Consider the following 25,643-nt stretch of genomic DNA (forward strand, 5'->3'; position numbering starts at 1 on the left):
TTGATATAATTTATGATAAACAAAAGCAGACATATATTTATTATAATAATTCAAAGGTGATTATCATACATAATTTTAAATTCATGCATTCCAAGAATCAGGGACGTAGCGGACCACAGTCAGTTTTATTGTCTGCGAACTTTTCAAAGTCTTGACTGACGGCCTGGGTTTTCTCTGATCCTATAACTGCTGTATCATCATCTAGTTGTTGACTCATTTAGAGAAAGGTGTCGTTTTGTAAGGGACTGAGGCCACATTTCTCACTAGTTGCTAGTGGGATTCACACACCAATAAAAAGACAGCAAATTAACCAACTGTCCCTGTAAATTGACGTGTTTGGTGAGCGTGCCTTCACAGTCCTCGGTTGTGAAGCTGTGCTGAGGTCAGCCACTCACGTCATGACGCTTCCTGGACGCCCAGGATCCAAGGATAGAGGTCTTTGTCCTGCAACATCCGAATAAATTCCATACAAATAAAACCCATAGAAAATAAGCACATTTGACAGATTCTACAAAACCAGCGGGTTGTACAGTTGCTTCAGAATGGAAAGAGGTGTTTGATTTTTAGTTCCTTTCCAAGTTGACGGGTTGAATTTTAGAATAAACTAGCCAAGCGGAACCTTGACCTCCTCCATAGCTGTGTGTGTGTGTGTGTGTGTGCACGCATGTGCACAGAGCACACGTGTGTGGTTGCCACAAAGTCTTAAAGCCAATATTCACAGCTGCTGTGCTGTGGCTATGCACTTCAATAGGGTTAGAGACAATATCTTGTAGCCAAACACTGGGACGTACACAGTAAGTGCTAGGGTATACTTACCAGGACCATAGAACGAAATTTCAAGTTAGGGACTCTACCAGAAAACTGGTTTCCTGCCCCTCTGGTGTCCCCGTTCTGACTTCTTCTCCATCATTTTCTAGCCACGTTGCTTGATTTCCTTCCTCTCGTTTACCTTGTATGACTGCTCTGGGGCCAGGACGACCAGGCCGGAGTGGACTGGGGGGAGGGGGCCATTTGGTGGGCAAAGTCTGTGGCTGTTAGGTGCAGAGTGAACAATAACAGATTAAGTTGGATCAAGAAGGTCGCCCAGGGGCATCTTGGTGGCTCAGGTCATGATCTCAGGGTCCTGGGATCGAGCCCCGGCATCGGGCTCTCTGCTCCGCGGGGAGCCTGCTTCCCTCTCTCTCTGCCTGCCTCTCTGCGTGCTTGTGATCTCTCTGTCAGATACATAAAATCTTTTAAAAAAAATTGTAAAAGAAAAAAAAAGGGCACCCAAGCTGCGTGTGAAGACCCACATTCCTCCCTCGGAGCGGGGAGTGAGGCTAGTTCCGCAGATGAGCCCGGAGAGCCTGGGGCACGTGCGTCTTCCATGTGGAGGGGCCGTGGTAGGGACGGGGAAGCAGGGGCAGCTGGAGATCTCAGCGAGTTCGAGGACCTCGTCCCTCCTCCCCAGGCCTCCCGCTCAGTGCTGCCTAGAAAAGAAGTTCTTGAAGGCGCTGTTATAGTTCTTGTTGAACGCTGTGTAGATGAGCGGGTTGAAGAAGGAGTTGGAGTAGCCGAGCCACAGGAAGATGCTCTTCCAGACGGCGGGGATGTCGTAGGCGCAGAGAGGGCCGATGAGCTCCGCGGTGAAGAAGGGCAGCCAGCAGAGCGCGAACACCCCGATGAGGATGCCCACCATCAGGGCGGCTCTCTGCTCCTTCTGTTCCCTCCACGTGTCCCCTTCTGTCTGGAAGGTGACAGTGGTGTGGCGCACGGTGAACACCATCTGGGGCTGCGGCGCCGGGGTCTTCGCCTAGAAAAGATCAGCAGAAGCTCCATGAAGGGCTCCTCAGGCCCGTCAGGCCTGTGCGAGCTGAACCGGACACTGATGCTGGGCTCCTGCCCATCCCTCGGAAGAGGAAGTCCTTGAGGGTCGGGTGCGGGAAACTGGCCGCCTGTGGAGCCCACCCTCAGCTGTGGAAACAGGGCATGGGACTGCGGCGCGTGCTTACGTCTTAGACATGGAAGGAGCTGGGAGCGTCTCTAACAAATGTGGCGAACATGAATTCCCTGTTGCTGTCTAGTCAGCAGGGAAAACAGAAATAGATCGGTCATGCAGGACAGAACTTACTGACAAAGGCCCGTGAGTAATCAAAAGCGTGCTCAATCCTTACCAACTCCTTGGGCAATAAAAGCCTGATTTCCTGACATTTTAACAGCTTTCTGTGCTCATGTGAGTCCTCCCTGAAGGAATTTTCTAGAATTTCTTCTGGTGTCAGCTTCCTATGACTGTTGGGGACAGTTCACTCACCAGGATCTCCTTCGGGGCTTATTCTGTGTCCTTGCCTTTCCCCAACGTTCTTGGAAAACAGACTCCAGACGCTTAGGCTCTCCCCAGGGGGTGCTCCCAGGTCCCCTGTGGGCAGGTTTCCCCAGAACTGGGCTGTCCCCATTCCAGTCCCTTCTCCAGAGACGTGGGATTTCTGGGAAAGGGGCTCTTCCCTCCGTTCCAGTCCTTCTACTTCCATCTTTGGGGAATTGAAATAAGGAATATCTGACAAAAAGACAGCCTAAGTACGGAGAAATCACAGTGGGTAGATTTACTAAACTAGCAAGCTAACCGGCCCAGGCAGGCTTTCTGGGCCAATCAAGCATTCGCTGGTAGGTGAGACCGCATGGATATTAGATTTTATTCTTCCCAACACCAGCATTCTGTGACCCCAGTGCGTTTGGAAAGGAGAATTTCCCAGCTCTCTCTCAGGCAGCACACAAACTTTCCGGTCAAGGGCCAAGTCGGAAGGTCATTCTCGTCAACCTAAACCACCTACCAGGTTCAAGACTACATCCATAAATTGGAGTCAAAAGATATCGGCTTGTCTGTTATATAAAATATCAGGCGTACGTAGGAATACTATGGTTAAAGCGATATTAGTTGATATATGAATTATTAAGTTTGTATGATAGCCTTCCTGTCATTTCCTTGACTAATGAAACACTGCTTCCTGCACAATTGAAAAGATCATCAATATTGGAACAAACAGTGCACCATGCTGCACCCCTCACAACAGACACGAGACGAGAAGGGAAAGTCTCTCTTTCTACATCCCAATCTCACCCCGAGTTGGCTCGATGGGAAGCTTTCTCAGATCCTTGGCACGTATCTGGTAGTGCGTTGTAGCGAATTCATTTACGGAAATGCAAACACGATGTATAGTTTTATTTTCCAGCATAAAACAGGGAAACCCACCAAATTTTTAATAAAACTCAATCCTAAAATGGCATCAGGGAAGACATTTCCCCCCATTTTCCAAAGATGGCAACTGAAGGAGAATTCTGGTCCTGACCGTTCAACCCCGCCCCGCCCCCAATTCTGCTCCCTCCCAGCACTTTTTTGGTGGTGACACTGGCCACTCAGGGTTGTGACTCCCTTGCACCCACCCCTTAATTCTCTACAGCACAGCTGATATGAAGGCAGAACTCTAAAACTAGACTTTTGTTAAAGTAGAAATAAATACAGCAACACACACCCGGATATCCTGGCTTTTGAGAGATGGCGCACTCTTGGGACCCGACCAGCCCCTCCCATCACGACTCCATGTCTGCCTTCCCTGTGGTCGTTAGCCTTTGCAGACTGACTCCAGAAGCCCACGTTCAGTCCTTTATATACTCAACTTTCCATTACAAGACAGAATGAGCTCCACAACGAAACTACCAACGTAAAGCCAACCTTCTGTAAGGCTCAGATAGACCCCCAGAGTTGCACATTCAATTTGCAGGAGCTTCCTGTTGCATAACGGAAGAGGTTGCAAGGTTTCCATTCTGGAGAGCCATCTTCTTTCCTAGTGATTGACACTCAGAGTATCTGCCTCTCTTGAGATCCTGCCCATCCCTACACTCAGATCCTGTCCTATATGCAAAAGGGCTGCCGTGTCAGGATGTAGCTCATTGTTCATCTGAGGGATGCAACCACAGTGGTTGCTCGTCCAGGTGTATGACTTACATTTAAGTGTAGGATTTGAGTATTTCTATAAAAATAAGTCTCAGGAAAGGGAGCCTAAGTATTATAAGACAGTTTCATGGAAGCCCATGGCTTCAGTCATGGTCCTTGTAACGGGAGGTTAAGTGCCTTACGTGCAGCCCTGATTCAAAAACTATTTGGCAATTATACTATAAAACCTCGTGTTCTTCTGGTATAGCCTATTACAGGCTCTTACAGAGGAAGAGCTATTCCCAAATAGAACATACATTCATTGGACCTGCACGGGTTTTCCTCCATGTCACGGTTCTCCTGGTGAGTGAAGTGTGTTCTCAAACAGGTTCCAGGTATTGTATTTCTAAGTTTGTCTTCAGGACGATTTCTCCCACGTCAATAGGGTGTCCCAGCAGAATGTTCCTTCACAGGTGTTAGATTCATGCTCCTTTCTCACGGAGTTACTAGTACAGCAAGGTGGGGGCCCACATCCACGGGTCCTTCCAACGAAGATTCAAGTGTCATGTTTCAACAATTCTTGCCGTGTTCTATGAGAACCCCTTAGTGTTCTAGTCTAAACTCAAGTTAAATATTTTTTTCTAGTTACTTTCTTTTTATGGTTTGCTTGGAGTCAGGAATTGTTTATCGGTGAGTCCTAGAACTCCATGTGTCTCGGAAAAGCACATTTTCTAGGACCTCAGTGTGAAATGTTGATCAGCACTGACACTTCTCCTGGTGTGGCATTCAACACCAACTCACTGGTCAGAAGAAAGAGGGTCACTGATTCAAAATGGTGCTTCTTGGGTAGCAGAGGCCCTGCTAGGAGGAGGATCTTTGTTGTCTGGGAGGTTTTAGGTTTCTAATTGTCTCATGTCTCTTGGTGGCTCACCTGTGGCTTTCTGACTCGGGGACTCCTTAGATCTTTGCTCCTTGTTAATCAATGATAGCAACCAGGCACCTAACCGAGTCTGGAGAGTTGAATTCTATGAATTACTCTACCAAATACTCAACATGCTCATTAGTAGATTCACAGAAAAAGAAGTAGTAGGGTAAAAGAAAGTGAACATTCGAGCCAAATTAGGCTTTTCCTAATTATCTTTATAACACTGTTATAGTTTATTTATTTGTTAATTTTTAGTGTTCAGCAGCTCCCCAGCTGCTGTAACACCCAGTACTCATCACAGCACATGCCCTCAATGCCCATCACTTCACTTATGAAATTTCTCTAAGTGAACAATTAGCCTAATCTCTCCACATATATGTGTTCTTTGGGGGTCATGGGCTTACATGTTAGACTTCTCATCTTTCCAAAATGGTTGTGTGCTAAATCATAATTCACCAGTTAATCATAAATCTAATGTGTTTCCTTAATTTCCTCTACCATTTGGCTGCACTTTTCTATTAATATCACAAATAATCGATAGATTACCATCCGTAATGGCTATGGAGCTCAGGGATGAAGACCCTTACCTCAAAAGTGTTGTTTTGGGTGATTTGCAAGTTAGACCAGACCATTGTGAGAACGGAGGACGGGCAGATGAGGCAGGATGCTCACACGAGAAATGGTCTTGCATGTTGAGTGACGGCTCCACAAGGGGAAGAGTGTAAACGTTCCTCAAACTTCCAAACTAACTTAGGAAAAGCCGGATTCTTCTGTAGCTATGGTCACAAGGAGTCCTGCCATGTGTTTAAATATCTCTGGCTGATTAGGGACCATATAGCTCTGTGAATACAAACCTGCAAACCAACCAATCCATGGATGAGTCCTACCCTAACCCATGCCAACTAGGGTAGGACTCACCCCAATAAACGCTCCTCTGATCGCCAATCAACAGCAGTGTCACCGAGTAACCCTACTTGAAGGTGATATCCATCGACCGCCCTCCAGTTCCTGAACTCTGTGCTGTCCCCAGGCCCAGAGATGGCTGGCATTCTGCCCTGCTCTAGAGACAGTACCTGACATATGTGGCTCTGTCTTACTGTGGTAAGCAGCAGGTTCGGCTTGTGTTTCCATCTCAGATTCTGTGCAGTGCTTGTATCACCCTTAGACAGCTCTAGAGTGTGCCATTTTGAAGATGCTCCCAGGATGCTTGGACCACAGGTGTATTTTCTGGGCCCCAAAGTCCAGTTGCCCTCAGGGTGCCAGTCTCACTGGCTCTTCTTGTTCTCTGCATTTCGTTATCCTAGGACTTGTAACCAAAAGTGCCTTCCCTCAAGGTCTTCAGGCTTAGGTTTTTGTATCAAGTAACTAGACCTTTCATTGAGATGTATACCATTTGGTAATTGAATTAGATCTTTGCATAAGCCCATTAGATCGCTCGTCCTGGAGGTGTACCATTTAGCAAGTATTTTTTATGCCCTTAATGTACTTATTCTCCTGCTACTTGCTTTGCTTTTGCTGTTTTTTGTCCATACGTGCAAAGTCTTTGTTTCATTGGTAATTTTTAAATGTTTTCTCCTGGAGAGCCTTTCTTTCAGTTGAGTGTATAAAGGATTATTCTATAAGGCATTGCTTTGATAATCCATTCCAAGTCAGAGCCAAGGGTAATGGTTTGAGGACTATTAGACCTAAGACCAATTTGTGGAAAGCAATGAATCAAACTTGGCTTTGGGTCTCAGTTTGTGAAAGAATGTCACTTTGTTTCACTCGTATTCCAGCTCAGTAAGTGTTGGGCTGGTGATTGTGTGGTGCCTTGTCAGCCTCTGGCCAGGGATCCTGAGACATTATTCATATGGCTCTTGGAGGTTCTTTCTTGTCTGTCATGGTTTGTCTAAGCCAAGGTCTTGAACTTCTCCTTTAAGAACTTTGACTTCCTATTTTAAATTGCCCTATAATCCTAACTCTTGTCCTTTTCTTGACAAATGCCTTTTTTTTTAAATTTATTTTCAGCATAACAGTATTCATTATTTTTGCACCACACCCAGTGCTCCATGCAATCCGTGCCCTCTATGCCTTTTTAAAATCTTCATAAGGAACTTCTGGCCAAACCAAAATTAATAAATTAAATCATTTTAGAGGAGAGAGAAATACCAAACAGTTAACAGCTTCTTTAATTGGGATGTTAAGGTCTTAAGCAAAATTCTAACTCTAAAATAGTCTCAAAGGTTTTGTAACATCCCCAAACACACCTGCCTTGCAGACCTAGGTCTTGCATGTTTCTGTTTAGCTTGACCCGAACTCCTAAATGCCCTGTCTTTAGGGGTGTCACAGAAAAAAACAAAGTCACACAGTAGAAGTGCCAGGTAAGATGTCAAACCTATAGATTTTCAGTTAAAACCCTGGCCTGCAGTTCAGTTAACAGTTATAACTTAGATTTTTCCTAAACTTCAGAGATAAAGTAAACATAAAAATTATTATAGAACTTAGAGCTTCATGAGAGTATTGAAGGAAGCTTTTATTGTCCTGGACTACAAATCTGACCCAGAGAGTGACGTTCGCTGGAGTCCCCTCAGAAGGGGAAAAGCAGATGCTTACAAGTAGAAGGATAGAAATGGGAGGGGCTATCTGATCCAGCTGTGAAAATTTAAAACCTAAAAATATAAAATGCATTATATAAAGGAATTTCAGAGGCCTTTCTCTTTTAAATTTAGTTTGTTTTTTTTTTCTTGAGAGAGAGCATGAACAGGAAGGGGTGGAGAGGAGGGAGAAGGAACCCAAAGCAGACTCTGTACTGGGGGCAGAGCACAACCTGGGCTCAGTCCCATAACCAAGAGATCATGACCTGCGTCAAAACCAAGTCTTCTGCTTAACCAACGGAGACACCCAGGCATCCCTCAGAAGCCCGTCTTTTAACCCCTGGCCAGACTTATCAGAAAGAAAAGAGAAAGGACCCAAATAAACAAAATTATGAATGAAAGAGGAAAAATCACAACCAACATCAAAGAAATGCAAACGATTATAAGAGAATGTTATGAGCAGTTGTATGCCAGCAGATTAGGCAAGGTGGAAGAAATGCATAAGTTCCCAGAAATGTATAAACTACCAAAACTGAAACAAGAAGAAATAGAAAGTTGAACAGACCCATAACCAACAAAGAAATTGAGTCAGTAATCGAAAATCTCCCAACAAAAAAGAGGTCCAGGGCTAGATGGCTTCCCAGGGGAAATTCTACTAGACATTTGAAGAATTAATACCTATTCTTCTGGAACTGTTCCAAAAAATAGAAATGGAACTAAACTCATTCTGTGAGGCTGACATTACCTTGATCCCAAAACTAGACAAAGACCCCACCAAAAAGAAGTACAGAAAAATATCCCTGATGAGCATGGATGCAAAAATTCTCACCAAGATACTAGCTAATAGGATCCAACTGTACATTAGAAGGATTATTCACCACAACCAAGTGGGACTTATTCCTGGGATCCAGGGGTGGTTCAACATCTGCAAATCAATCAACGTGATACACCACCTTAATAAAAGAAAGGATAAGAACCATATGATCCTCTCAATAGATGCAGAAAAAGCATTTGGCAAAATGCAGCATCCTTTCTTGATTAAAGCTCTGCAGTGTTGGGGTAGAGGGAACATACCTCAATATCATAAAAGCCATATATGAAAAACCCACAGGGGAAAAACTGACAGCTTTTCCCCTAAGGTCAGGAACATGACCAGGGATGTCCACTCTCACCACTGCTGTTCAACATAGTCCTGGAAGTCCCAGCCTCAGCAATCAGACAACAGAAAGAAATAAAAGGTGTCCAAATTGTGAAAGAAGTCCTCAAACTCTCACTCTTCACAGATGACATGATCCTCTTGTTGAAAACCCAAAAAAGACTCCAAATCTGCTAGAACTCACACAGCAATTCAGCCAAGTCACAGGATATAAAATCAACGCATAGAATTCAGTTGCATTTCTATACACAAACAATGAGACAGAAGAAAGAGAAATTAAGGACTTAATCCCATTAACAATTGCACACAAAACTATAAGATACCTAGGAATAATCCTAACCAAAGAGGGAGATAATCTATACTCAGAAAACTATAAGGTACTCACGAGAGAAACTGAGGAAGACACAAAGAAATGGGAAAACATTCCATGCTCATGGATTAGAAAAACAAATATTGTTAAAATGTCTGTGCTACCCAGAGCAACCTATACATTCAATACAATCCCTATCAAAATACCATCAACATTTCTCAGAGAGCTGAAACAAATAATCTTAAAATTTGTATGGAACCAGAAGACCTTAAGTAGAAAAAAAAAAGAATGCTGTAAAAGAAAACCAAAACAGGAGGCATCACAATTCCAGACTTCAAGCTATGTTACAAAGCTGTGGTCACCAAGACAGGTACTGGCACAAAGACACATAGATCAGTGGAACAGAATAGAGAACCCAGAAATGGACCCTCAACTCTATAGTCAACTAATCTTCAACAAAGCAGGAAAGAATGTCCCATGGAAAAAATACAGTTTCTTCAACAAATGGTGTTGGGAAAATTGGACAGCCACATGCAGGAGGACAAAACTGGACCATTTTCTTACACCATACACAAAAATAAACTCAAAATGAATGAAAGACCCAAATGTGAGACAGGAATCCATCAGAATCCCAAAGGAGAACACAGGCAGCAACCTCTAGGACCTTGGCCATCACAGCTTCTTGCCAGACACATCCAAAGGCAAGAGAAACAAAAGTAAAGATGAACTATTGGGACTTCATCAAAATAAAAAGCTTTGCACAGCTAAGGAAACAAACTAAAGACAACCTACAGAATGGGAGAAGATATTTGCAAATGTCTTATCAGATAAAAAGCTAGTATCCAAAATCTATAAAGAACTCAACACCCAAAAAACAAACAAACAAACAAACAAAAAAAATCCAGTCAATAATGGGCGGACCACATGAATAGACATTTCTCCAAAGAAGACATCCAGATGGCCAACAGACACATGAAAAAATGCTCAACATCACTCAGCATCAGGGAAATACAAATAAAAGCCACAATGAGATACCACCTTACTCCAGTCAGAATGGCTAAAATTAACAAGTCAGGAAATAGCAGGTGTCGGTGAGGATGTGGAGAAAGGGGAGCCTCCTACACTGTTGGTGGGGAACGCAAGCTGGTGCAGCCACTCTGGAAAACAATATGGAGGTTCCTCAAAAAGTTGAAAATAGAGCTACCCTATGGCCTAGCAATTGCACTATTAGGTATTTACTCAAAGGGTACAAACGTAGTGATTCAAAGGAGCACCTGCACCCCAATGTTTATAGCAGCAACGTCCACAAGAGCCAAACTATGGAAAGAGTCCAGATGTCCATTGACAAATGAATGGATAAAGAAAATGTGGTATGTATAAACAATGGGATATCTTGGAACACTGAAAAAAATAAAATTAAAAAATTAAAAAATTAAAATTTACCTTAAAGAAATATCAAAAAATAAACAATGGAATATTACTCAGCTATCAAAAAATTAAATCTTAACCATTTGCAATGATGTGGCTGCAACTAGAGGATTTTATGTTAAATGAAATAAGTCAATCAGAGAAAGACAATTATCACGCAATTTCCCTCACATGTGGAATTTAAGAAACAAAGCAAAGGATCATAGCGGAAGGGAGGAAAAGATAAAATAAGACGAAATCAGAGAGGGAGACAAATCATAAAAGATTCTGAACTCTAGGGGACAAACAGAGACTTGCTGGAGGAGAGGCAGGTGGGGGACGGGGTCACTGGGTGGCGGCATGAAGGGGGCACGTGGTGCACTGAGCACTGGGTGTTACATGCAACTGATGAGTCACTGACCTCTACCTCTGAAACTAATAATACACTCTATGTTAATGAGTTGGATTTAAGTAAAATAAAAAAATAGAGAAAGATTCAGGCAGATGAAATCACCCCTCCCAACATCCCCTAGATCTCCATTGCTTCCCAAAAATGCCATTTAAGATTAGACACTGTGGCTGGCCAGCAGAGCTCTGCCACAGACTAGTCAGCAGTAAATCCAGCATGATCTTTTTATGCCAGACATTTAGTAGTGGTGCATGATGACGTGCTTTGTCAAGGGCAAGGCCCATCTCTCCTGTGGCCCGCTCCCAGCCCAGTGTCTGACAGAGGTTAGGCTCTCAGTAGGTATTTGAAGAAAACTTAGCAGACAAAGAAGCAAGGAAAAAGTGTTGTGTTTCCCTAGGTAAGACAGCCAGTTGGGGGTAGGACTCTATATGGAAAATTTGGCACCTGCTACCAGGGAAAAAGCAGGAGACCTGGTTTGTAATTCACCCTTCCCAGTAACAGTAGAGCCCTGGACCATCTGAAGGTCTTGCAAACCAACGGCCCTATTTTCTTAAGTTATGTGGCAGAGAGAGAGAGAGAGAGAGAAAATAAAATGGTGCAAAAAATACATATAAAAGCAGAACAATGTCAAAATGTTTTGCTAATGTTCTCTCCAGAGCAGAGCAGTGAAAGACTGCATCACTTTGCAGTAAATTCCACAAGACGGAACTGTGACTGCTTTTCCTTGTCACCCTGTGTCTGGTATTGGTTGTAAACCATTGGCCTGGATAAGCATCCTGGCAGAAGAGGGTCTGTGGGAGGAGGACCCTTGAAGGTGGCCAGTGCTCTTGTTCCTGGCCTGGAGTTGGGGTGGGTCGTCACACGTGTGGAAGCCCTGGGCAGTTTGGTGCCCCATCGGCACTCCTCGTTCAGTTCCGAAATCTAATAGCACAGGGTTTCCCAAATCTAGCACTGCTGTCATTTTGCTCTGAATAATTTTTTGTTGGGGGAGCCTGCCTGGTGCATTATGCAATGTTTTCCCCCCAAATCTTAATGTCTCCAGACATTCCAAATGGCCCATGGAGGGGATAAATCACCCCCTGCTTGAGGCCATTGTTCTGGATAAAATGACAGGTAGCCTCTGACCCCCTTTTCCCGCTTCTAGAAGGACGCACTTTCTTCTCCCTTACCTACACCTCGGGTCCCTCTGAGCTTGATTGACTGGTTATTGCTGGAATTAGCTACTGATCCCCAAACACAACCGTATCACAGCACTCACCGGAGTGTCTATCGCCCTCACTAGAGGGAGCTCTTCCTGGGAGAGATGATGTCTTTATCATTCTTCACTCCCTGCACCAAGCCCATACACAGTGTGGGTTTAAAATGCTTAATAGAATTTATGTTTTTCCAGAGCCAAGAACAGAAACTGGGGCTGTGTAGACTTCTGACCTAACTTAAATACATGAATTGGGCTCAAGGGAAGACCTTGGCAGTGAGAGCTGGGGTGGGGAGAGCTGTCTTCACACCCGGTGGATTCAGTCGTGCATTTCCTGAATCTGCAGTCACAGGGCTGGATTAGTAAGGGTTAACAACCAAACAGGAAAGCATGGTGGAAAGAGGACAGGATAAGAGACTTCACTGTTGCGTAGCTACTGTCTCACAGAAAAGGCTACTTGTAAAGGCCTGGGGAATTGTCTGCCTTAGATTTTTAATTTCCTCCTGTCGCTTGTTTGGGAAGGCGGAGAAGTGACCCTCTGCTGCCCACAAAAGGCCCGATGGGGCTGGAAACAGACCCAGAAGGCAACACAGAGGCAGTGGAAGTGTCTAACAAAAGCAGGCTCTGAAATGGGTGAATGCCTCATAAGGACACTGCAGAACAGCAGGTGGGAAGCCAGGAGATACTCTGTTTTTGCAAGATTAGTTGCTTTGATTTGCAAAGAAAAAAGCAGACTGGCCTAAAACATTAACCTGCTCTGCCTGATGCTGAGCAGTCTTTCTGCCAAGTCATGTTACCATCTGTCCTCCCCCCTTCTCCCCTCCCCTCCCCCGCCAAAAAACTAAAAAGCTCACTTTCTACAAACTTTGGAGTCCGTGCGCTGGAGATAAAGCCTGAACGAATGAAAGTAAAGTATTTTCAAGGATCTCTGTAACACCCACCTCCACAGCCTCCGGCCAGGGTGACACGCTGTTGGTCTTCCTGGAGCCCACGCGGAGCTTGGCGGCCTTGTAGACCTTCCAGTACACGAAGAGCACCACGCAGAGCGGCAGGTAGAAGGCGCCCACGGTGGAGAACACGGTGTAGGAGGGCTCGCGGCTCACCTGGCACTCCTCGCTGCGCTCCGAGTATGTCTCCCCCCAGCCGAAGAGCAGCGGCGCCAGCGAGATCACCGCGGAGAGTGCCCAGGTGAGCACGATCATAACATTGGAGATGCGCTTGCGGGCGCGGGGCGTGTATTCCAGGTGACGCGCAACGGACCAATAGCGGTCCAGCGCGATGGCGGTCACATTCCAGATGCTGGCGGTGCAGCAGAGCACGTCGCACGCGATCCACAGCTGGCACAGCCGCCGACCCAGCTGCCAGCGCCGGCCGGACAACTCATGCACCAGGCTCAGCGGCATGACCAGAGCCGCCACGAGCACGTCCGAGATGGCCATGGACGCCACTAAGTTGTGCGGAACCCGGTGGAAGGTGCGCACACGGAGGATGGTCGCCAGTACCAGGAGGTTCCAGGAGAACGTCGCAGCCACCAGAAAGCCCAGCAAGGTCAGAACAAGCACACCGAAGACAGAGTGGAGGGGCGGGCTGGGGCGCGGGTCTTCGGCGTCAAGGCTGCTGCGGTTGGTCTCCGAAGGGGCGGGGGTGGAGAGAAAGAAATAGGTTAGGTTCACAGGTGAATCCATCGCGGGGTCAGGAGACCGGCCCGGGGTGCGTGCAGAAGGGGCGTTCGGGAAGACAGTCGTGGCCCCTGCGCCCGGAGCCACTCGGGGTGTTTGCGACCTCTGGCTGGTGGCGGGGTTTCTGGGGATTGTTTCCGAAACCTCCTGCCAGCGAGCACACGCGGGAGACGGGGTGGCTGAGAGGAGGCTGCTGGGCTGCGCCTCGCAGCGCAGCCGGGGCCCCCGAAGCCGTCACTTGCCCGGGCTTTTCCCCTCGGCACGGACAGCAGTCTGGTCACCCAGAGCTGAGCATCTCCCGAGTCGGGGGGCAGCTGGCGCCCCCGGAGCCTGTGGGTGCCGGAGGGGGTGCTGGTGCGTCAGAGCAGGACTTGCGCTGCGCGTTGGCTCCCTCCTCGCCCCTCTCTCCGGGCGGCGGGCTGCAGCCTCAAGCCCGTGCAGGGAAGCCAGGCAGGGGCCGCTTTTCTGGGGATCTGCCTCCTGCTATCGCCCCAGCCCCAGCCCCACGCCGTCTGGGGCCGCGGCTCTGGGGCGGAACGCCGGCGCGCCCCTCCAGACCTGCTTCTCAAAGTGGGGATCCAGCCTACGTCAGGCATCAGCTGATGAGGCCGCCTATCCCCGCCCCTCCGCCCAGAGCGCGCAGTGCTCGCTCCCGGTGGTGCTGTCCGTGGTGCTGCTGTCTCCCCCACCCTGGGCCGGGGTCCTGGTGCTGTCCGCGGTACTGGCCCTGCTTCCCGAAATGCGCTTCCCGAGTGGATCAAGTTTACCAAGGAACTCTCCTGGAAGCATTCCTCGGGCTACCTCCTACCCATGTCCTTCCAGGGGTGGTCTGGATACCTTGAGTGGGTTCTCAGCTCTCCGGAGGGGCTTACCTTAAGCATGCACAGTTCCTCGTTGCGGGTCTAAGATGGTATCACTGGCTTTTCTTCTGAAGATGTCAGTACACAATTGCGTCCTTCCTACACAACACCTGGTGCTTCCCCTAAGGGATAGTTTTCCTTTAAGGAGAAAAGGCAAGAGAGCATTTACTGCTGTTCCTAGAAATGGCTGAGGTATTGGAACCACCACGTTTAAACTATGTCCTCAGAATCACAGAGAAGCTGCAGTCTTCCAGGGCTCCCCATTGGATTTGCTTCCTTTGAAATGCAATATGGGATACAAGTCGTTATAAAAACTCCATCTCACTAGAAAGAAAGAGGAAGCATTTAATTCTTTCCCTCCACATACACACATGACCGTATACACATCCATAGTAATTGGGAAAAAATAAAAATTCCTACCCAGAAGTTATGATAGAAGGCACTTCACAAAGGGAGATGTGATATAGCAAGATAAAAATAAACCAAAATAAGAAGAACAATATGACAGAAAAGAATATGAGATGGCATCAAGCATTTTTAAAGTGCATATAATTGGTGTTATGAAGTCGTATACATTCACAAGTGGTTGGCCACAAGTTTGGTCAAAAGCTTTTTAGTTGTTTGAAGATAAGAAATATGTTTTGTTACAAGATTCAGTTTCTAACAGAGGGCAATGAGCAACAAGAGAAGTCCCTGGAAAGAGAGAAAATCCTCTGCTGGGACCCAGAGGAGAGAAAGCTGTTAGGAAATATTGATGAGAATATTCTTCATTAAATACAAGTTTATGCACATAGCTGTTTCACTAAATACCCCCTAAATATAGCTGATGGTGCCTGCTTGTGTACAGGGCTACTTTATGTGGCTCTAGTCAAGGGGGAAACTTGAGCTCATTCAGAGCACATCACCTTCTTGATGAGATATAAACTATGAATCTTCATCTTTGAAACAAATGGTCTGAACTATTTTGCATTCAGTTTCCGGAGCCCATGATTTGGAATAATGGGTGAGCTACACATCCCACAGGCAGCAGGCCTTGGTGCGGGGATCTCCTGATACAGATCTCAAAAGCCACCGTGGGTTCCAAGAATATTCCCCACTGGCACCGTGTGCTGAAGCTAGCAGTCCACACTGAGAGTTCAGTGAGAAGCCATCAAATAAGGCGCCAAGCTGGGGATGACAGGGGACATTTTGTAAAAATCGGAGTGTCGCATAGGTAAGAGTACAGTCAAATGCTCTCACAAAGAAGAAATCCAATGGAGCATCTCAAGGAGAACCAAAGTTTTTGAGAAATTTTGGTTTATCCCTTACAGAAACACAAAGAGAAATCACAACATTTCAGTTTCTTTATCTTAGAGCATGGCCATGATTTTAGCTTGGGAAAAAAAAAAAAGTAAACAGGTATAGAACTCCTACCTGCTGTAAAGCACCTCTGAAGGCCAGTTTTGAGTGATAGAATTTCCTGCTTCACCTCCTGTGGGCTGAATTGTGTCCTCTTCTCCCTCAAACTTCCTGTGTTGAAGTGTTAAGCACCAGTACCTCAAAACAGGACTGCATATGGAAATAGGATCTTTAAAAAGATGAATTTAAACTGAAATTCTTAGGGTGAGTCAGACTGGTGTCCTCATAGCAAAGGGAAATTTGGACACACAAAGGGATACCAGAAATGTGTGCACACAGAAGGACACCAAGTGGGAACATGGCAAAAAGGTGGTCATTTGTGAACCAACAGAAGAAGCCTCAGGAGAAGCCAAACTTGATGACACCTTGATCTTGGACTTCTGGCCTTCAGAAATGTGGAATAAAAGGGGGAGGATTGCTGTTTCTTAAGCCACTCTGTGAGTGGTATTTTGTTATGGGAGCTCTCACAAATAAATACATTCAACAAAAGATACGTACAGGGCACCTGGGTGGCTCAGTGGATTAAGCCGCTGCCTTCGGCTTGGGTCATGATCTCAGGGTCCTGGGATCGAGTCCCGCATCGGGCTCTCTGCTCAGCAGGGAGCCTGCTTCCTCTTCTCTCTCTCTCTGCCTACCTCTCTGCCTACTTTTGATCTCTCTCTGTCAAATAAATACATAAAATCTTTTAAAAAAAAAAGATACGTACAAAAGATACAACCAGGATGATATACTATGTGGGGTGACAAATCACAAGACATCTACTGAAACACATCTTTATAAAACGTGGTTTGTGCCCATTCTAGCAACAACTAGATGCAAGTTCTGGTGTCTTTTGTAGTTACCCACATCTTGTGATTAAGCCATGTGATTGGCATATAGAAAAATGATGACTGCACATTTTTTATAATGGGAAGGTATGCATCTATTTGATTCAAGTAGGAGTTTAACTACAAATGAAGATTCTTTTTTTTTATTTTTAATTAATTTTTTATTTTCTATAAACATATATTTTTATCCCCCGGGGTACAGGTCTGTGAATCACCAGGTTTACACACTTCACAGCACTCACCAAAGCACATACCCTCCCCAATGTCCATAATCCCACCCCCTTCTCCCAAACCCCCTTCCCCCAGCAACCCTCAGTTTGTTTTGTGAGATTAAGAGTCACTTATGGTTTGTCTCCCTCCCAATCCCATCTTGTTTCATTTATTCTTCTCCTACCCACATAAGCCCCCATGTTGCATCACCACTTCCTCATTACAAATGAAGATTCTTAATTCCAAGTTTAAAAGTGAGAAAAAATGAGGAAGTGCAGAATATAACCTTATTCTGCCCCACTTGCAAGGATTGGAGGGACAAGATTTTTCCTACCCATCTAAATCACCACAATTTCATGAGATCAAAAAATGATTAGAACTTCATTGCTAGTGTATAAAGTCTATATTATAAACCAGGTATCAAATAGGTATCCCTGTATGATCATACCTCAAATTTTAAGGAATTTTTATCCCTGCTTTATTTTATTTTTATTTCATTTTTTGAGACAGAGGAGGAGAGAGCATGGGAAGGGGGAGGGGCAGACAGAGAGAGAGAATCTTGAGCAGATCCCATGCCCAGCACCTAGCCTGGTGTGGGGCTTGATCCCATGACCCTGAGATCTTGACCTGAGTGGAAATCAAGAGTCAGACGCCTAACTGACTGAGCCACCCAGGTGCTCCTATTATCCCTACTTTATAATTGAGGAAATGGGTTTCTGGAGATGAAGGAAGTTACCCAAAACCACATGAGATTTGAGCCTGAGTGTAACCCAATCTGTGCTCTTGATCTGCCTGTTTTACTGTGTAATAATGAAGATTTCACAACAGTTAACTACAAAGCCTAAGCCTTAGTCTTTATCAGCTTGGGCTGCTATAACAAAACACCACAGACTGTGGCTTACAGAACAGAAACTGACCTGCTCACGGTTCTGAAGCTTCGAAGTCTGAGATCAGAGTGTCAGCATGGACAGTTCTGATGAGGGCTCTCTTTCTGGCTTGTAGTCAGTTGGGAGAGAGAGAGAGAGAGAGAGAGAGATTGGAAGAAGGGGCTCTTTCTTTTCTAAGGCCACAGTCCTGTTGGATAAGGGCCCCCCCCCTCATGACCTAATTTAACCTTCTAAAGACTCTCCAAACACAGTCACACTGGGAATTAGGATTTCAACATACAGAAGGGGGGTAGGGAGGTTACAATTCAGTCCATAGCAGCCCTAAGAGACCACTTAATGGTAAGGGAAAGACCAAAACAATTTATAGCTCAGTGTTATTCCCAACCAAATTTCCAAAGGTGATAGAAGAAAAAATTATGACAGGAGCCACTCTGCATGGCATAAAGCCTTACCTCCTCCACATTCTTAATAACGGCCACAAAAATCCAGGCTTGCTGTTTTGTCAAGAAGAAAACAGAAATGGATCATGGATAGAATGACTAGCACGCACTAGGCTACAGCTTAAGAGACAGTGGTCCCCACACTTTTAACACAATTGCTTACCCCTGTTTATACATAAAAAGTCTGGCTTTTTTCCTCATCTAATTGACTTAACAGTAGAAAACAGCCACAAGTCACAGCATCCTGACAGCTGAAGGATGAGGCGCGGGTGGAGATCTTACGCTTCATCCAGGGTGTCTCAAGCTCCCTACGGACCCTGTGACCAAAAGAAGAAATGTGCAAGTCATAATCTAGATTATATATGACAGAGTGTGTTTTTTCCTTTTTCAAAGGATAAAGGGGGACAAGTGGAAGTTATTTTTAGCCTGAACCCGCACTGATCACCTTATACACACCCGCATGCATGGTACCTCATTTGGAGACCACTAACTCTGGGTCATTCTCTGGGTCCATCTGCCGAGGACGACACACATGGATTTGGTCGGGGAGAGCGTGTGGCAAGGGTGACAGGTCATCATTCAGAGCGGCACGAGAGCAGTAAACCACCTGCTCCACCCATTCACTTGAGCACAAATTACTGGCCCCAATTCCATGTCTTCCTGAATGAACTACATGACCTGGTTGACTAGTCATCGGCAATTCATTAGGCTGAGTAATTAATTCCTTAAGTCAGACAATGTTTCTTTAAGGTTGTTTTCCTATCACACCCAACAGAGCCTAAAATGTATTAGCTCCATAAGTATTTGCTCAAAGGACAAAATCAGAAAAAAAAAATATCTCCCATGTAAACTACTCTTTTTCCTGTTTAATGTAGGCACGATTAAGGCACTCTGAGTAGAAATGCTGTAACATGAAAATTATGATCACTTTTTTTTAGAAAGCTTAATTGTTCTGAAGGAGGGGAAGTCAGGAAATCATAAATGCTAAGTTGTTACAGAAATCTTAAACAGTAAGAGCAGGACATGGGTATGGAAGTTGCACCTCTGCGATAACATGGTGCTCCTCCCATAATTACTGCAACAAATGGCCAGGGCAGAGTGGTGGGGCAGGAAGGACCTGTTCTGAGTGAGCTGTGGAGACTATGAATGCAGCACAGTGACCGTCGAGCCTAGACAGATGTCTAGCCGGCAAGAGTACTAGTTAAGGTACGCCCTCCACACAAGCTAAGCATGGCTGGCAAGGAGGCTGCCAGTAGGTAGTGCCAAGGAAAGAGCCACAATCTGCCCAGGGGTCACATGGGACCACTTCGTGGCCCAGAACGTGAGCTGCAGGAGAAGGCAGGTGCCTCTCGTAAATGACCCTACAACACAGAACTAGGTGTAGTCAGGAGAAATCGCCTCAGTCCTTCCCCAGAGAACTGGCAGCTCTAGTGCCTGGTCACCGTGCCTGGAGGATAGGAAGTTATCAGGACCTCTTGAGGACAGTTGGACACAGTCTGAATTGACATTGAAGCTTAAGAATCTGAAGTCCCACTATGGGCTTGTGGGAGCAGGAGTGATTGGAGGCCAGCCAACGAGTGGAAGCCTGGTGCAGGCCCAGATCAGAGCGGGTGCACCGGGTCAGGGGACCTTTCCCAGTGGGAATTAGTATAGGGTGAGAATGCACTTATGGTGGTTGGCGGAACCCCACTTTGGTTGGTTGGCCTGTGGGGTAAAAGCTGCTGTAATAGGGAAGGACAAGAGGTGTCTCCAAAACTCCGCCCCCAGCGGGCAGCCACGATACCCAATAACAGCACAGCTGAGGGGAAAAGGCAGAGATGATCACCTCCCTGTCGAGTTCGCATGCAATTTAATACTTAATCCTTACCACGTCAGCTGATCCTGGCCGGCAAGGGCGATCGACCAAACAAGTATTATTAGCACAGTTCCACAGCCTGGGCAGACCCAGCCGAACTGGCCTATCTGCTGGCGGGACTAACACGGTGTCCAGTACCGGTCTGTGGACACTGGGCTGGCCTCCAGCTAGTTTCCCATCTCATCACACAGGAGAATCAAAGCAGGTGCAACTCCCTTGAAACAGTCCGTGGTGGACATGGACGTTCTTGCTTCACGGCTACCCTAACCCCCGCTCTCTGTCAAAACGGTCTGAAGGACCCCGGATCACCTAGATTAGTGGTTTTCACAGCATCTCCATAAACCCTGAGGAGCCCCTCAATCGCTTGCAGCAGGTCTTCAAGGTCAAAGCTGTTTTCACAGTAACAGTAAGAGACTGCTTGCTTTTTTCACGGAGGTGGCCCTGTCACGGAGGGGGAGGTCGATGGTGAGCTAACCTGTAGGCAGCCGAGCGCAGGTCAAAGCAATGGAGGGAGGTTGTCGCGGCGTCACTGGGATTCCCCACTCCATGCTCTGGCAGGAAGAAAACAAAAGGAAAAATCGCCAGTTTCACTTAAGAATGTCCTCAGGAAGCGTTAATCATATTAAATTACAGTAATTGTAATAATACAATTCTATTATATCAATATATTAAATTATTACTATTAATTATATTAAATCTCAACCTTTGAATACAAGTTTTTTTTAAAAGTCAGTGGAACCAATCGAAGCTATGCAAACAGCATTTCCAGTGTGTATGGAAAGAAGACAGTTCTCTTAAGGAAAATATGCCTGTGATTGAGTTGAACTCATAGCTTTTTAAAAAAATGAAACACTATTTTTACTTGAAAGAACTACTGACAGATAATAAACTATCATTATGGTGTCTTCGGTATTAGACAGGTATTTTCTCAAAATGATTGAAGAGAACCTTCCCTTCAAGCAAAACAACTGGTAGTTTGTTGCCCATAATAAAAGGTGAGTTTTCGAGTGAAAATTAGAATTTTGGAAAACTCATATCCACTACTATGAATTTGACAGCTTCCCAATATTTAAAGACCTTTCTGATGAGATTGGTGGCAATATTAACAAATGTGAGTTTTTGACGTTATGTAATAAAATGTGTCAACCTCTGGAAGATCTACATAGTTCCAGAGTGAGCCAATGACCAATGCATGATGCTACAACACCCAAAGGCAAAACAGACCAGTGGACTTTAATCTAACAAAGTGCACAAAGTACATGTTAGGGTCTCACCTTCTGCATCACAACAAGCCTTTAAGAAACGACCACATTTCGAGCTTGGATATGCCGTCACAGAAAAATACTCATAATTATCTAAAGAGACTATTAAAATACTCCTCCACTTTTCAGCTATCCATTTCTCTGAGGCTAGATTTTCTTCATAAACTTAAACCAGAACAACGTATCACAACAGATGGAATGCAGAAACAGATAGGAGATTCCAGCTGTCTTGAAAAGATTTGCAAAAATGTTGAACAATGCCTCTCAAAAACTTTTTAAAAATACTCATTTTTCCTAAAGACATGCATTTATGTAAACACATAATGGGTTTACTACTACTATTATTATTACTATTACTATGGTATATATAGTATATATACTATATACTATTACTATACTAGCAATTACTATTGTTAACAGATTAATACACAAATAAGTCTCAATGTCCATTTAAATTTATCTTCCAGTAAGTATACACAGATAGAACTCATGGAAGTAAAATCTCTTTGGGAGCCCCAGTCATTCTGCAGAATGTAACAGAGCCCTGAGACCAGCACTGAGAAGTGCTGTTGTGCCTTCATCAGAAGGTCACACTGGTCCCCTGTGTTAACACAGAGTATCGAGAGAGCCAGATGGCCGTTTGCTAGTCCTTGGTAATGCGTGTGCTGCAGAGGGGAGGGCCAGACCCTTCCAGGATCCAGACAGCTGCTCTATCAGGGAAGATGTTAGGGGTCTAGTTCTCGGGGATGTGACAGAACACTCCTTCCCAAGTAAAAAAAAAAGTGCCGCATCCGGGACTGGTCCACTGGAAGGGGAGCAGAATCCCATGGTAGGCATTTGGATGCCACGGACACCACATTCCACACTTGAGAATACGGCTCTGATTCATACGCCCAGTGACACGAAGAGGCAGCCTGCTCTGGTTGGGGCTGAGAGCAGGAGAGGATCTACCAGAGGTCCTGGGGGCAGGGAAAGTCGCCCTTTGGCTTGGGCCTTGAGACTTGGCAGGCCTTATGGTACTAGATGTACCCAGGATGGGAAGAGACTCCGTGTAGACTTTGTAGTGAGCACCAGTGAAGGAGTCGCCGTATGAACTCCTAGGGTTCTGATAAGAAGTCAGGCCATCTGCACAAAGCCTTACGCCATTGGAACGGCAGCTCATGGTGCACCAGCGGTTCGGTGGGGAGAGAGCATCCGAGCACAGGACGTGCAGTAGCGCTGGAACAAACAGAGCCACTGTGACCCGAATCTCCAGTCCCACCCACAAGACTGGGGGGGGGGGCGGCAGCAAAAGAGTCTAAAACGGAAATGCTCCAGCGCAGGGCGAGAGACACAAGCTCCACCAGTGGGTGCCCTAGACCGCCCGGCCCTGTCATCGCCGCGGTGCACCTGCTCCTCAGCTCAAAGCTGTGGCTGCCTGACCCGCTGATGGGCTGTGAGAAAGGCCGGGACAGGGTCACACAGACACGTCACTTGGCGTTGGCCCAAGCCAGAGGAAAGACCGCTGCTGCTCATGGCCTCGCTCCGGGTGGCCTTGAAACACGGTACCCCCCACCAGACGGGGCTCCGGGTGGTGTCCCTCATTATCCATTTGGTGTGGAAAGAGAAGTGGCCTGAAGGAAGAATACGGGAAGACTCGTGAGCAGGCTCTGAAGGCCAGGAAGGTGGGAGACGGGAAGAAGGTGGCCCGCGAAAGCAACATGTGGGGGAACCACAGGGACACACAGCCAGTGAGAACGTCTCTCTCCCTTTTTCAGTTACTTTGAACGTGCTCCAGAGGGCAACCACGCAGGATGAAATCCTGAGCAGAATGTCCCAGCCAGCTGGGGACAGTCATCCTCTGTCACTGGCCCACCGGGCGCAGGCCAACGGCTGCGTGGAGAAGCCGTGGTAGAAAAGGACAGGACCCCGCCCCCCAAGCCTCATTCAGTTACCACCACTGCCCAGGAGCCAGCCTGCAAACAGAGACCAGTGTGGGCTCCACATCAGGACCGTCCACTGAGGGGACCCACCAGCCACCTGGACAGTGTCCCAGACCCACCTACGCTGGATCCGGCCACCCGCGGAGGGCAGCCGTTCTGCCGCACATAGGGCTCCGTCCTTCCTGTCCGCAGGGTCTCCGGCAGCAAGACTCTCCGAGGACTCAGAGAAGTTCTGAGCCTCTGATACAGAGTCCCCCATGACACCCTCTTGAACCAATGTCCCCACTTTATCACCTTATCCGTGGGTAGTTCCGCGAGTAAACTGGCTCCTTCTCCATGGGGTCCCACGCGGCTCCGCAGACGAGCAGACTGCCCTACGAAAACCACAGCCAGGATGGATAGCCCAGAATTTTGAGCAAAGGACGACAGGTGCAGGGTCCTCCTTACTGTGAAATTCCATTTATACAATTCGACCCACAGGAAAGTGAGTCCAGGGCATCAGAAATCAGGATCGTTAGCTGTGGCTGGTGGGGGCGGGGAGTGACGAGAACGGGGTCGTGTTCCGGTGCTTGTTGGCTACAAAGTGCGTCCACCTTGTGACTCTCTTCCAGCTGTACATGTGGGACGTGTGCGTGTTACTGTACATTACGCGTCATATTTCCTTACACTTTAATAGAAAATTCAATGGAGAGAGCAGCTCAGTACCATCCAGTTTAAAACAGTCCCTTTCACAATAATTACCTCCTTCAGCAACAACTGCCTTCAGCAGAACAGAGAACTCATGATTAGTATGAAAGCATTTATTTAAAACAATATTGAGAATGTCATAGATTCCACTCCTCTTAGCAAAATCAAATTTTACCCTCCTTCGATAGATCATAATAAAATTTTAAAACCGTTATGTCTATGCCCATGTCCACCATCTGCTACTCTAGGTGTTATTTTGTAGTCGTTTTAAAATGATCGTAGGGAACCAAGAACGTGGTTAGCTACAGGTAACTGAATGCCTCGTGAGCAGTGGTTCCAAACTGGGATGACCTCACGGAAGCCTAGGGTTAGAGCAGGGACAGCAAGATCTCCAAGGACGCAGCTCTGTCTGAACCCCACCACGCCCCACCCGCCGGCTCACCACCTCCTGCTTCCGCATAGCCTGCTCCACATCCCAGCACCGTGTCCTTCTCCCAGAAGAAAGAGAAGGTTAGCAAAGGTGAACAAAGTTCTGCTCAGCTCTGCCTTCGCCCTCTGCACCTGTACCGGTGAGCCAGGAGTGCAGATTTCCTCCGCCGGAGCCTTCTGCTCAGCGTGGACAGGCCAGCAGGGCCGCACGTGACGAATGCTTGCTATGAAAGAAGCTAGGAAATGTCGTGTGAAGCCTTCTGGTCTGTGTAGCGGAGAAAGCGGAGGATGTAGGGGTCAGGGATGACAGTTCAGTGGGGAAACTTACCATGATTGCAGCTCTGCCCTGTGACTTTTCCTGCTATTCAATAACTGATACTTAAATCTCATGATAGAAGGTTTGTACCACAGATTTGCCCTTTTACTCCATAATCTAGCCCTCCTCCATCCTAGAACTCTCAAAATCTTGACCTCTACAGTCCTCAAAGTGGTGCTGGCAGAATGAGCTCTGCATTTCAGGGGACGGCCATGCGGCCTCACTTCCCGGGGACCATTACCGTTCGGCGTTCCGGGCCCGGCTTTCATCCTGCCGATCGGCCAAACGGCGCCTTCCCCAGGAGCTGAAGGTGGGGGTGTGGCCCCTACAGGTGGGGACTGTGCTTCTCAATGCCGTCTGGGCTCCGCTGATAATCAAGGTGTCGTGTTTAAGAACCAAGGACCCCTGTCGTGTGGGAACTTTCAGTAGGTGCCATTGCTCATGCCGTCATGGCTTGGGACCCCGCTCTCTCTGTGCTGATTAAGCTTTATGTGCTGCAGAGTCTTTAAGCCAATTAGTAGACTAGACCAGAGCCTGCTGTGGTTCCCAGCCTTCACTCCTGCTACCCGCAGCTGTTTGCCCTGCTCTAGATCTGCCCCCGCCGGCTGCGTCGAGACGTGCTCATCTCCAGGTGCTTGCCGCAATGACAGCTTCCAAAAACTAGCTACGGAGTCTTTTGGGGGTAAAATAAAAGCAGATCTTTCTGTAAGCAGCATTTTTTTTGGAGGCCACAGTGTCTGAGTCTTGGAAAACCCAGAGACACAAAATATAGCACACTCCCAACTGAAGAGGCCACCTTTATCCCACCATCGATTTTGAAAAATGTTCAAGCTTCCAGGAAAGTTGAAAGAATAATAGAATGAGAATGGGTACACCGTAACCTCGGCTCACCAAAGTAACTATCTTGCTACATGTCTTCCATACACATGTGTGTAGATGTCTGTAAATGTACAAATTTGTAGATGTATATAAATTTCACCCTCTTAAAC

General features: G+C 46.6%; 1 protein-coding gene and 1 long non-coding RNA gene across 6 annotated transcripts in view; one reads left to right on the forward strand and one right to left on the reverse strand.

The window, feature by feature from the left end:
- Nucleotides 1-15,948, reverse strand: part of HTR5A (5-hydroxytryptamine receptor 5A) — a 45,801-nt gene extending 29,853 nt beyond the window's left edge. The window contains exons 1-4 of one of the 4 annotated variants that reach the window (XM_082692948.1): nt 15,835-15,948; nt 14,434-14,559; nt 12,824-13,510; nt 1,244-1,792 (exon numbers count right to left, since the gene is read on the reverse strand). In XM_082692948.1, coding sequence (XP_082549074.1) covers nt 1,460-1,792; nt 12,824-13,510; nt 14,434-14,442 — 1,029 coding nt within the window. In that variant the 5' untranslated portion in view covers nt 14,443-14,559; nt 15,835-15,948 and the 3' untranslated portion in view covers nt 1,244-1,459. Of the gene's footprint in view, nt 1-1,243; nt 1,793-12,823; nt 14,391-14,433; nt 14,618-15,834 lie in introns of those variants that run through there. The other 3 variants (XM_082692949.1, XM_082692947.1, XM_082692950.1) reach the window with 3 other exon arrangements.
- LOC309845250 overlaps nt 1-25,643 on the forward strand; it is a 65,047-nt gene that overhangs the window by 31,678 nt on the left and 7,726 nt on the right. The window lies entirely within an intron of this gene.

The sequence above is a fragment of the Mustela nivalis genome, assembly GCF_964662115.1.
Source record: "Mustela nivalis genome assembly, chromosome: 12".
NCBI lineage: Eukaryota > Metazoa > Chordata > Mammalia > Carnivora > Mustelidae > Mustela > Mustela nivalis.